This window comes from Rhinatrema bivittatum, chromosome 1 (assembly GCF_901001135.1).
Source record: "Rhinatrema bivittatum chromosome 1, aRhiBiv1.1, whole genome shotgun sequence".
In the NCBI taxonomy this organism is placed as follows: domain Eukaryota; kingdom Metazoa; phylum Chordata; class Amphibia; order Gymnophiona; family Rhinatrematidae; genus Rhinatrema; species Rhinatrema bivittatum.
Window position 1 is genome coordinate 277968836 of NC_042615.1, and position 13813 is coordinate 277982648.

General features: G+C 47.2%; 1 protein-coding gene across 1 annotated transcript in view; it reads left to right on the forward strand.

Moving 5' to 3' along the window:
• The window catches only part of LOC115087796 (drebrin-like protein), a 195529-nt gene that overhangs the window by 115180 nt on the left and 66536 nt on the right, over positions 1–13813 (forward strand). The window contains exon 3 of the mRNA XM_029595386.1: positions 7031–7143. Coding sequence (XP_029451246.1) covers positions 7031–7143 — 113 coding nt within the window. The remainder of the gene's footprint in view (positions 1–7030; positions 7144–13813) is intronic.

The window sequence follows — 13813 nt, forward strand, 5'->3', positions numbered from 1 at the left end:
ATAGTGCTGAATTAAAATGGTCATTATTGTGCAGTCGCACATTGGGCGGGTCTGTTAAGTAATGTATTGTTTTTATGTTCTCCGCTTTATGCATTTTCTCTGCTCTTCTTTAAATTGTCATGGCAGTGCGTGAGATGAGATGTAAAAAAATGGCATTTCAGCATGGCCTGTTTGCATTCCCCGGTCATAAAAGCACCCACTGGTCCACCGATGGCTCTCTCTAGTGAGTGTCCCTTATGCTCAACTTCACAGAGGATTCATTTGCAACTGTTGGGTAGGAAACGTTAACAGGTTCACCTCCTTCCCAGCCAGCTTGGAGTTTCAGGGCCGACTGCACCTCTGTGGGCAAGATTCAGCTTTTCCCAGAGCTTACCCAGTACAGCCCTGAACCTAACCAGGCAGGGTCAGCAGCTCACTCTGCTCGGGGGGGAACTAACTGCTGCCACCACAGCACTCCCAGCCTTGTCTGGCTTGTGGAAAAGGAATTCAAAACAGGAATGAGTCTGAAGGCTTGCAGCCCTCTAGCTAACAATTTTATTTTCCAGCCCTGCTGGAAATGGAAAAAAACATTTCCCATCACAGGATCTGTGTTTCTAGATGGCACTACAATAAAGTATCATCATTGGTAGAACATAATGCTGCTCGGCGTTGTAGCTATCCCCTTTAAAAAAGTAATACCACCTTTTATTTTATGTCCCTGAACTAGGAGTTATACCAGTTTTGGAGTTCATCCTAATGAGTGCAGATCCTTCTCTTGAGCAATTTTTAGAAACTTTCAAAACCATCAAGGGATTCAAAGAAACCAAGTCATTTAAACTGGATGAAAGGGCTGGAAGGTCTAATATCAGGCTTCTTTCTTCTCATTGATCTCGTGTGGTCCTTGGTGCAGGAATTTAGAAGACCCATGATATAAATCAAAATGCCACACCCAAGTACTTACGCTGGCTCATATTTTACTTTCAACCCAAATTATTTTACCCGCTTTTACATGCATCTGGATGCAGTTCCGACATCACAGTCCTTTGATAGGTGCCCTTTAGAGAAACGACTATGGGCTGCTACACTGATGAAGACTGTGATATATGGACTCTGTATGGGTGCCTTTGACATTAGGGAAATAAAATAATTAAACTGAAATTAAAATTTGAGCTATGTTTTAAGTCCTTGAATGTGTTGTGATTTATATGTGGATTTTCTGAATGAACTTATAACACTTGGCTGACCATGGTCACCACACTGCGGCTGACCTGCACTTATCCTGGGATGCCGCCAAAATCCACCATGTCTCAGGATACCCATACCGCCTTTTTCTAGGCATGTACGCGCCTTCCCCCTCCCCCATTTAATTAGAGCTCTGTGACGGAAAATGTTCCCACGGCACCAGCAGATGACGTCGACCGGCCATTTTAACATTGCTCCCACAGCCATCCAATGCCTCAGCAACAGATCCTCCTATGTCTGCAGTGCTCATTGCTTCAGATCCTTCCTCCTGCCTTTTTCCAGTCCTCGCCTTGCCCCTGACTTGTTTCAGCCTTGCACCGGTCCAGTCCTTGCCATGTTTCTGCCCGCTTCTCCTTGTCTCTTCTTTGTCTACTGCTTTCTTTCTCCCCCTCTGACTGATCTCTCGAGCCCTGACCCCTGCTCGGATTCTGATGCTGCCCTTGATTGCCGCCTGTGGACCTCTGCTCAGATTCTGATGCTGCCCTTGATTGCCGCCTGTGGACCTCTGCTCAGATTCTGATGCTGCCCTTGATTGCCGCCTGTCGACCTCTGCTCAGATTCTGATGCTGCCCTTGATTGCCGCCTGTGGACCTCTGCTCAGATTCTGATGCTGCCCTTGATTGCCGCCTGTGGACCTCTGCTCAGATTCTGATGCTGCCCTTGATTGCCGCCTGTGGACCTCTGCTCAGATTCTGATGCTGCCCTTGATTGCCGCCTGTGGACCTCTGCTCAGATTCTGATGCTGCCCTTGATTGCCGCCTGTCGACCTCTGCTCAGATTCTGATGCTGCCCTTGATTGCCGCCTGCCTTGACCCCTGCTCAGATTCTGATGCTGTCCTTGATTGCCGTATGCCTTAACCACTGTCTGGATACCGACACCTCTGACCACCACCCACCCTGACCCATGGACATCCTGTTAACTATGGACCTTCTCCTAAGTCTTACTGGCCTCAGGACCCAAAGGCTCATCCTATAGGTGAAGCTCCTGCTCCGTCTCAGGCTTGCGTGTGTGCGTGCTGTCGGCATGAACCCAGCTTGTGCCACATGCTGGGTAGTATCAACTATGCAACAGCCCAAGGTCTTGCACGTATTGACAGAACACCACCTCTGTTTCTGGGACCTCGAGATTTCTTTAACTCAGAAGAAGCCAAGAAATTCACTTTATTAAGGCTGATAATATAATTACCTTGTTAGCCCCAAACAGTTTAATGAATGCAGGTGGTACTTACTGAACCATTCCACAATAAGTATACCCCTGGGGCCTTGCATCCTTGCATGCTGAACTTCTGGCAGATATACATACAATCAAAGTAGGCTCAAGTGTGGCTCCTTTTACTTTGTCTAAATAAGAGGATAATGGCACAAATCTAAAGAAAGCTCTCCTCTCAATAACCTACTACTGCTGCACATTATAGGGCCTTCGTACTTATAGGAGTGTACTCTGCCTATGGGCTTTCAGCAATACTTCGTTCTTATTTTGCTCTTATTATAATCATAGGGCCATTATCCTTCGTTTCGGAGTAACTCGCGGACTTTATAGTATACGCATAACAGGTAGTATGCATGTATTTTTAATAGATCGAGTTTATGCGCACATTCTCTGTTTTTTGCGCATGTACTATAAAGTCCACAAGTTACACATGTAACTTCAAAATGAATGAAACAAATGCACCTCCCTAACTTTGTACGTTATAATCTTGCAATTAAAAGCAACATTTAATGTCCATCTGAACTTTAGCTGTTAATAGACCCAACACAACTCGCATTTCAGAATTCAGCCCAAGAGTCTGAATTTAGAAATAGATTGGTATTACTTAGGGTAACTGGTTGATGATGTCACTAAGGGGCATGTTTTATCCTTAAATATGATACGTATAAAGACTGTATTGAAGATTACTTTTTAAAATAACCATGGTGTCTGTTACAGCCTCACTGCAAAAAAAAGCTGGCTATATGGATGGAAAGAAGCTTCCCTGCATTAGGGAACAGACTCCATGGCTATTTAAAAAAGTAAATCTGTGAATACATGACTGTAATCCAGGCAATGTTGTACCATCGGCGCTTTGATCTTACTTGTAGAGAGACTTTGATATTCATTTAATTTCATTCTAACTGGTCTCTTAGTTTGCCCCCACGTCAATTAAGTCACAGGGACAGATAACTGCATAAACAACCCATGTGGTGGTACAGTCAATATGAAATTATAACTTAATGCTCGGTGAAAAATTCACTGGTGACCATTCCAAACCTGTAATCATCTGATTGCAATGTGAACATCTGCCAAATGGAAAATGCCTCCTAACTTGGGCTGTATCTTCTTGCCTTCTAGGAAGCATTGCTCGAGTGACATACTCCTGGATTTTTATTTATTTATTTATTTATTTATTTGCCACAAGTGAAGGCAATCCATGTCCTTTAAAACACAGTGCCATACCCATGTATCCCAATGCTTTCTAATAATAGCTACAAAAGCGTGTGATTTTTCCAAATGTCTCAAAACATTTTAATCTTGTGTCTACTTCCTTTGATGAATATTTAAGTAGAAGGTCCCTGTTTGCATATTTTGGCTGTTTATAAGCCCGTGTAGCACATTTTTTTGGATAGCCTCTATTATAGAATTTCTCACTCAGAAGTCTAGTCTGATATTGAAATTCTGTATCTTCAAAGCAAAGACATCTAATTTGCAAAAATTGCTTATAGGTAGACTGGATCTTAGGCATATCTTAATAAATTATGCCGGTCCGTGATTTTGCGATGAACAAATATGGTGATCTTACTGACAATTTTATTAATAATAATAATAATATCCTATGAAACTCCATGGTAAGTTGTAAATTGTGACCCACAGTATTGATCCAACCCAGACCTTGAGGCACACCTAGATTTGCATGCATATCTATCTCATGCATATTCATTGTGGATATCCAGAAAACCTGACTGGCTAGGTGTGCTCCCCAAGTCTGGGTTGAGAAGCACTGCTCTATAGTGCTTGTCCAGATGAAAAAAATATCAGCGATGAATTTTTTCCAGATGGAAATACACTGGAATCAACTGGCACAGCTGTGCTCCAAAAAGGGTTCATGGTCTGGATACAGTTTTGTTTTTAATTATCCCCTTCCTGTGTGATTTTCTATAGTTATGAACCAGAAAGCATCACCAGGAGTGACTCGAGGCCATCTGCTGCCCGAGGGCAAGGGGTGAGGTGGCACCCCCTCCCCAAGGCATGGCACAGGTCAAATCACAAAAAAGGCCTGGGGGATGATCTCCGTGGAGTCTGTCCCTTTTGATGATTTGAAATGCCAGGGGAAGGGGCAAGGAAGGAGTCAGGGTTCCCAGAGGAGGGGCAGATAGAGCGTCAGTGATAATATTTCTAGGAAGCAGGCAACCCTGCCACACTCCCGGGAAACGCTAACTTCTGTCTCCCACTCTTCCTCAGCATCTGCTCCCTGGGAAAGTGGGAGATGGGTGAATGGTGAAGATCTGTGCGTGCTGCACTCTCTCAGGGCCAGTGCTTGTGTATTAGGTACCTACACAAACCTTACAGCCTTCACCACACACAATACTATGCATTTCTATTAACAGATTTTACATGACAAAGGACTTTCCAAGTACAGTCTGTTGAGGTAAAAATATTGCTTACAACATCTACATTATATTTACATACACTGCTTTGGTGCTGACAAGGAAATCCTGCAAAAAAAGATACTTGGAGCCTATATTGTTGAATCCATTCTGAGAAATGAGTTTGGAAGTACTGGAAAACAAAAGCTTTTAAATAAAATAAATAAATACAGGCCTGTTGTAAAGTGCATTGGGTTTGAGCTCAGCTCTCAGAAAGCCATGAATAAAATGAACTACAAATTACAATATAATAAACCTGCCATACCAAAACTGCCCTAACTTGAACCCTTATCTATGAAAATGCAATACTGCAAAATTTCACCAAGCCTACCAGTACACCACCTACCAGTACACCAGTAAATAAAACAAGCCAGGATGCTATAGATCCTGACACAGAAACTATACAGTAGCCAAATACCTCACCTCTATCACACATCAGAACACAGACAGACCCGCAGAATAAAGAGAACATAAAGTATAAATAAAAACATGCAGACAAAAATAAAATCAGGAAATATAAAACCTCAATCATAATAGTAAAACCACACTAACAAAACAAATCAAAACAGCTGCAATTAGAAAAACATTCTATAATTAAACTTTTACAGATATTTTTAAAAAGTTCTTAAAACACAGTAAAATATTTCTTAGCAGCAGACACATCGAATGGGGTACCCTGTGGCCATGTCATAATCCCCTGCCACCCTGGGCATCTTCTTCCTGTTGATGGAGCCTGGGATCCCTCTGGGCATGTCATCATTAGGCGCCGCCGCCGCCAGCGTCTTTCTAACTGCAGGATGCAGGATCCTCAAGGGATTTTCTATCTTAAAGCAGATTGAGGTGGCTATTGCAGAGCTGTTTTCGGGGGGGGGGGGGGGGGGGCGCGCCAAACGTTTGCCGCCTGAGGCAGCTGCTTCACCCTCCCTAATGACAGAACCACCCCTGAGTATCATAGCCCCCACCCCATTTCAATTCACTGCATTTGTTTAGAACAGTTTATTAAATTTAGATAAAAATAAGCAATTGTAACCCCCTGAGAGGGGGCACATAAAATACGAGAGTGCCTGATGCCTGTTTGAGGGCTAAGCACAAGTCTCTTGTAGGTTCAGAAACAAAAATGATGGAGCAGAGGGTACAGTGGGCCTGGCTCAAGCTCAAGGGCTATATTTACCATGCTGGACCGGGGAAACCACCAGAAACCTCTTCCCTCTCTGTGATCTCAACCAAGCTCCAGCCTTTTCCGTGTATTGACAGATGCCTCTTCAAACCCACACCTTGGGCTAAGGGTATCTCCAAACAAACCTTTATTTACCAAAATCTGGGGATACCAGCAGTCAGAGTCAAAAATCTTAAGCATCACTGATGTCACAGGTTCTTACAGCATAAATAGCAGCAGCAACAAATTGCTCTTCCTTCTCCTTCAAAATGACCACGTCTTTCCCTTTCTTTTTATTCAGCCATAGGGACTAGCTCTTAGTCCAACCCTTCCAAAAAAAAAAACAACATTCTAGACTTGCAGATCCTCTTAACGCTTCTTCCCTGGACACGGACACAGGATGGAATCCTATTTACTTGAAAATCCAGGATTCCTTCCAGGAGCTATGGCCCTGCTGGACACCAGCAGTGGCTGCAAGGAAGAAGAGAGAATCTCCCCTATCCTGACCTCATTCCTGCCAGACACCAGCAGTGGCTGCAAGGAAGAAGAGAGAATCTCCCCTATCCTGACCTCATTCCTGCCAGACAGTCCTGTTCACTTCCCAAGGAGCTTCAGCTGATATTGCACCCATACATGCTCCTTCTAGTGGTCTTCCTCACAGCACCACTTAAAGAGACAAACAGATCCCCAGGAATAAACTCTGCAATAAAGACACATCACGCAACCCCAGATGTTAATGCCAAGCGCATTCCTCTAAGGATTTCCCCAAGGGCTCTCCTAATCATGAAACCCTATTTTAGGGGCCCCGTTATACAGTCAGTTCTGAAGTAATACATCAGAGCTTCTCTCAGATGGGCAGGTTGCTAGGTTTTGATGAATCTAGTTAGCAGCGCTGCCTTATGCATTGTGCCAAAGTGTACCAGTGAATGCTAGGGGTGGGCACTGGCTCATTTGCGAACAATTATGATTGACTGCGAAGATGATCCCTGTCTGTCTCTCTCTCTCTCTCTCTGTTTCACTTTCATTTTGCAGTTGGTGGACTGGAAGAGCTGACTGGGAAGTTTACAGAGAACAGCATCTTGTACGGATTATTACGGGTGAAAGATCCCAACACAGAACAGCCTAGAATTATCCTCATCAACTGGGTGAGTGCCAAGATGTTTCCATCATGGAAAGTGTGGTGGTGGAAAATCGGAACAAGGAACCAAGTTTTCTGCCCGATCATGGGCAGGAATGGCACCAAAATGCATTCCTGTTTTGCATACAACGTGATGGGTTTTACACATTGCTGTACATAATGAAAGAAGAGTGGCCACGATGCATGAAAACGTGCAACGTAAGATGATATATCATAATACAGAACAGGCTGAGCTGGCCACCAGAGCACCAAATATAGATGAGCAGCAGAACCAGAATGCAAAGAATAGAAACTAGAGAGCAAGAGTTATTGGAGCCTTTTATCATAGCCTGGGTTAGATGGCAGTAACTGGGTACAGGAGTTTTATTCATTCCTCTTTACTGCATAGAAACAGAGAATATCTGCCAACAGATTCTGTGTTAATAGGAAGTCGTTGCAGGCCTCTTGTCTGACATCAAAACTTTGTCCCTCCACTACCTTAAATTTATCACAGGCCAAGATAGAACTTCTTGACTTCTTCCCCGCCCCAAATCCACTTCCCCTCTTCCTTCTTTGTCTGTCTCTGTGGATGTTGCCCTCATCCTCCCAGTTTCCTTGGCCTATAACCTTGGAGTCATCTTTGATATCTTTCTCTCTTTCTCTCCATACATGCAAAACACTGCTAAAACATGTTCTTTCTTTCTCTATCCCTTCCTTCATAATTATGTTACCGAAATGCTCATCCACGTCTTATCTGCTACCACTTCGATTACTGGAACTTGCTCTTCACCATCTTTCTCCACTGCAGTCTCCAAATTCAAATGCACCGCTGTCGCTATGACCATGGAACCCCTCTTTTCAAGTCGCTGCACAGAGACTCACTGTCTGCTTCTGCATACAGATTAAGTTCTCTTACTCACCTATAAATGCATCCGCTCTGCAGCCCGCATTACCTATCTTCTCTTCTTTCTCCATTCATCCAGCAAGTTGCTTTGATCTGTGCCCCTCCCCTTCCGCTCCACCACCAACCCCCAAACTGTGCGCGTTCCACTTTGTACCATGTGCCTAGAATAGACTTCCTGAATCCATGCCTCGTGCTCCCTATCTGTCTGTATTCGGTTCCAGTTAAAAAAAAAAAACAAACAACTCACCTTTTGAGGCTGCTTTTGAATCCTCTCTACAATAAATGCACTTTCCACAAACTCATTTGTCATGTATGTTGGTCTTGATTAGATTGTAAGCATAGCACTGAGAATGTATAGTAGCACTTTAAAAATGATAAACAGTAGTAATAAATGAGTATAATTATCCTATACCCAAATACTGCCATCTAACTGAACAACGGAGAAAGGCTCAGATAACTCTTGTCTCCTGGTTTCTATCCCAATGCATGCTGGAATCTGTAGGCCAATTATTGTTATCCAAACAAAAGATAACAAGAAGCCTCCAAAAACAATCCTTTTAAAAATGTAGTGAGCAGAATTGGTTCAGTCTGTTCTTCCTAGGGTGGTCATGCATTCTCCTTTCTCCCAGACAGTCCTGCTTTTTCTGCCCCTGCCCTCCTGCCTGGCCATTAAAAACAAACAAACCCTCCCCTAGGCACAGCAGACCGCAGCAGTGCCTGGGAAGGGCCAAGAGGCAGCAGGGTTGTGTGGAATGCGGGCAGCCAATGGGGAAGTGCTATGGACCTGAAGGTGAAAGCAAACTTATCTCAAAAAGGGAGGGGTGAGTCGCAGGAAATATCTGTGCTGGGGACTGTAACAGGGAGGAGGGGGAAGGGGCAGTCACTGTAGGAAGACAACTTACAAGCTGCAGTGTCCAGAGTGTGTAGCCAGCCTGAGCTAAGAAGAGAGAAGTAGCAGCCCCATCAGGGAGAAAGCCAATGATTGCGGGGGAGGATGGAAAGTGGCACCTGCAGGCTGGGAAGGGCTGGCAGCCAGCACAAGATCTTTTGTATGATGTTGCTGCATGTCTGCTGGGGAGAGGAGGAGGAGGTGGTGAAAGCACTTCTGAGTACATGAGCAGTCACACAACAGAGGAGTGTATGTGCTTGTGTGTCAGAGAGAAAGTGACTGTATGTCAGAGAGAGAGAAAGACCTGGTTCTGGGTAGGGGGTGAGGCAAGGGGGAAGGGTATCTACTGTGGGGGGGGGGGGAGGGAGAAAGAGCCTGTGTATGTGAGAGAATGAATGTGTTATTGTGCGTGTGTGCGAGAGGGAAGATAACATTTGTACTGCCCTACCTCCCCCAATCCTTAATGATCTCAGGGTGACTGGAAATCAAAAGATCCCAGGTATGCAGAGCAGGAGATTTTTAAATCCTTATTAGTTTTAATTATTGGGTGTAATTTGATGTTTCTGCTCTTTTGAAATATTTAATTTTTTGGGGGAAATGGAACATTTTTTAATTATTGGATTTTTTATTCATCAGATGTTTTGAAAGATTTTATTTGTGTTTGGGAAAAAGAATATTCTTTTTATGAATATGATTTTGTTATGCTCAGGATTGTGAACCCTTGGGCTGACGGGAGGATGGTATACCTTTGGAGAAAGATCCGTAGGTTCTCCCATCGAGAGGCAAGGCAGGAACAGATGTGACCAGCTGACCCTCGGCACTGTAGACAGAGACGACTGTGGAGGCAGACAAAGAGTCGTGACGTCGAGGAACGGAAGTGTGTCTTCGCCACTGGAAGTCCGCGGGCCCCCAGGAGGAGCCCGTAGGGACCCGGACCGCTGGGACTTAGGTGGACCTTTGAGAGGTCAAGGAAATGGACGTTCTGTGCAAGGGCTGACTGGAGCTTCACCCCTGGAAGCCCACGGTTCCCCCCGGGAGGAGCCCATAGGGACCCGGGCCGCTGGGACTTAGGTGGGCCCTTGGAGACGATGGTCAGGAAGAAGTCCAAGGTCAAGTGCCAGAGGGTCACCGCTTACCAGTGCAAGGTCACACACTGAGGGATCACCACTTGCCGGTCCGAAGTCACACACCAGAGAATCACTGCTTGCCAATCCGAAGTCAATACCAGGAATCACCACTAGCCAATCCGAAGCCAGGAACCAGGAACACCAAGACGAAACAGGAACAAGGAATCAAGGCACTGGAACTCACCGAAGCAAGCAGACCTGACCAACGTAGGACGTTGCCAAGTCAAGGAATGAGCAGAGGAAGCCTCCTTATATACTTCCTCTGCTCTGGATCATTGGAAGCAGGTGAGTATCATTAAAGGGATCAGGTCCCTTTAAATCAAGCAAGGGGGCGCGGCCTCGCGCCTAAAGATGGCGGTGGCCATCTTGGATTTCCTCCGCGGAGGAATGCCGCGAGGGAGGAGCAGGGACGGCTCCCTACCCGGCGGCCAGACTGTGGACCAGCCCCGGACTGACAGGCACTGGCCCAGGGGGAGTAATTAAGAGTTACCGCGGCGGGTTGCCACTGCGGTGGAGGTAGGAGGCCGCACCCATGGACGGCCACGGGCGCGGCACTCAACAGTACCCCCCTCTTTAGGGCACCTTCCCAGAGGCCTGGGTTTAGACGGGTGGTCTCTGTGGAATTGCTCATGTTGGCCAACGGCTCCCAGGTGTTTTCCTCGGGGCCGAACCCCTCCCACGCTAGCAGGTACTCCCATTTCTTCCCATGCTTTCTTATGTCCAATACCTTGCGGACTTGATAGGTGAGGTCATCCTCGGAGGCAATAGGTTGGGGAGTCGGAGGCGTGCTGGAGGGCCATGGCAACACCAAGGGCTTCATGAGGAACACATGGAATGTGTTGTGTATCTTGAGGGAAGGCGGCAGACGAAGCTGATATGAAAAGGCACCAACCTGACGAATGATAGGAAAAGGTCCAATAAAATGTGGGGCCAGTCGCGCTGATGGCAGTTTCAGGCGGATGAACTGAGTACTTAGCCATACCTTTTGGCCTGGCCTGAACGGAGGATAAGGCCTTCTTCGCTGATCTGCGTACTTTTTAGCGGCTTGACTGGCCTGGACCAATGCACGTCGTGTGAAGGTCCACAGGCGGTGTAACTCGTCTGCCGAGAGTTGAGCTAACGGGGACGTAACTGAGATGGGAACTGGCAGCAGTGGGCGTGGCTGCTTTCCATACACTATCTGAAACGGCAAGGACCCGGTAGCCGTGGAGAGGTGAGAATTAAGCGCGAACTCTGCCCAGGGCAGCAGGCTGGCCCAATCATCTTGTTTCTCGTTGACGTAGAGTCGGAGGAATTGTTTCAGTGTCTGGTTTGTTCTCTCAGCAAGACCATTAGACTGGGGATGGTACGCCGACGTATAGTCTAAGGTAACGTCAAACTTTTGGCAGATGGCCCTCCAAAACTTGGCGGTAAATTGAGGCCCTCTATTGGAAAGGATGCTTCTAGGTAGGCCATGCAGGCGAAAGATGTGCTGAACGAACAGTTGAGCCAGCTGGGGAGCAGACGGCAACCCTGGGAGTGGCATGAAGTGTGCCATTTTACTAAACCAGTCAACGACCACCCATATAACCGTGTTGCCATTAGATAGTGGCAGGTCGACCACAAAGTCGGTTGCCATGTGAGTCCAAGGTTCTGCAGGCGCTGGTAAAGGCTGGAGTAAGCCTGGGGTCGAACCAGGGATCCTCTTGTGGCGGGCACATGACTGGCAGGACTCCAAGTATACCCGGACATCCTTATTGACTTTAGGCCACCAATAATATCTGCACAGGGTTTGTAAGGTCCGGGATTGTCCAGGGTGCCCAGAACAGCGGGAGTCATGAGCCCAGGCCAGGACCTGTTTCCGCAAGTGCAGCGGAACCAGGGTTTTCCCGGGAGGGATGGACGTGGTATTGATATTCTTCCCAGCGGGTCTGTAACGAAGGACGAAGTTGAACCTGGTGAAGAATAGGGCCCAACGTGCCTGCCGTGGATTGAGTCGTTGCGCCCGCTGCAAGTACTCTAAGTTTTTATGGTCTGTATAGACCGTAAATTGGTGTTGTGCCCCCTCTAGCCACGGATGCCACTCTTCTAAGGCTACCTTTATAGCCAAGAGTTCCTTATCACCTATGGCGAAGTTTCATTCTGCCGGGGAGAACTGGCGTGAGAGGAAGGCACACGGACATAGCTTATGACTTTCGGAGGTTTGGCTCAGAACGGCGCCTACGCCTTCTGAGGACGCGTCCACTTCGATGACAAACGGCCGCTGCGGATCCAGATGTCGAAGGCACGGCTGTAACAGAAATGCCTCCTTGAAGCGACGGAAGGCAGCCTCTGCTCCAGGAGGCCACTTCTTGGGCTCCTTTCCGAGTCAGGGCTGTCATCAGGGCAACGATGGACGCATAATGTGGGATAAAAGATCGATAGTAGTTTGCGAAACCCAGAAACCTCTGGAGTGCCTTTAGTCCTGACGGCTGCGGCCATTCCCGAATGGCTTTCAGTTCCTGGGGGTCCATACAAAACCTTCTCTGGACACTATGTATCCCAGGAAGGGAAGGGACTCCTGCTCAAAAAGGCACTTTTCAAGCTTCGCATATAATTTGTGCTCTCTGAGGCACTGTAACACTTGGATGATATGCTGGCGGTTAGTGGTTAGGGTATCTGAAAATATCAGTATATCGTCCAAGTAAACGACCACGCATTGATACAGGAGGTCGCGGAGTATCTCATTCATGGTGTTCTGGAACACTGCGGGGGCATTACAGAGCCCGAACGGCATTACTAAATACTCGTAGTGGCCGTCTCGGGTATTGAAGGCCGTCTTCCACTCATCACCCTCCTTAATACGGATCAAGTTGTAAGCTCCTCGGAGATCCAACTTGGAGAAGATCTGTGCTCCTTGCAACCTGTCAAAGAGCTCGGAGATGAGGGGCAAAGGATAACGGTCCTTGACTGTTATAGCATTCAGTCCCCTGTAGTCAATGCAAGGGCACAGACTTCCGTCCTTCTTTGCGATGAAGAAGAACCCCGCCCCTGCGGGGGACTTTGATTTCCGGATGAATCCTCTCTCCAGGTTTTCCTCGATATATTCTTTCATGGCCTGCGTCTCGGCCGGAGAGAGGGCATAGGTACGCCCTCGAGGAGGCTCTGTCCCTGGGAAAAGATTGATGGCACAATCGAAGGATCGATGCGGTGGAAGTATTTCGGCCTTTTGTTTCGAGAACACATCCGCGTATGGGGCTTTCCTGGGGGGGGGGGGGGAAGGAACTCGAAGGGAACTTTCTTTCCGCCTCCCCCACCTTCCCCTCCCTTCCCCTACCTAACCCACCCCCCAGCCCTATCTAAACCCCCCCTACCTTTATTGTAAAAGTTAGGCCTGCGCACGCCGACCCCGGATTTTAAAAGATACGCGCGGCTACGCGCAGGGGGGAGCTTGGGGCGCTAGTTTCTGCCGCCACTGGGAAAGTGCACAGAAAAGCAGTAAAAACTGCTTTTCTGTGCACCCTCCGACTTAATATCATGGTGATATTAAGTCTGAGGTCCCGAAGAGTAAAAAAAAAAAAAAATTTTTAATGGGCTGGCAGCTGTCGGGCCGAAAACCGGACGCTCAATTTTGCCGGCGTCCAGTTTCAGAGCCCGTGGCTGTCAGCAGGCTCGAGAACCGACGCCGGCAAAATTGAGCGTCGGCTGTCAAACCCGCTGACAGCTGCCGCTCCAGGTCAAAAGGAGGCGCTAGGGATGCGCTAGTGTCCCTAGCGCCTCCTTTTGCCCGTTTCTACTGCACCACCTAATTTAAATACAG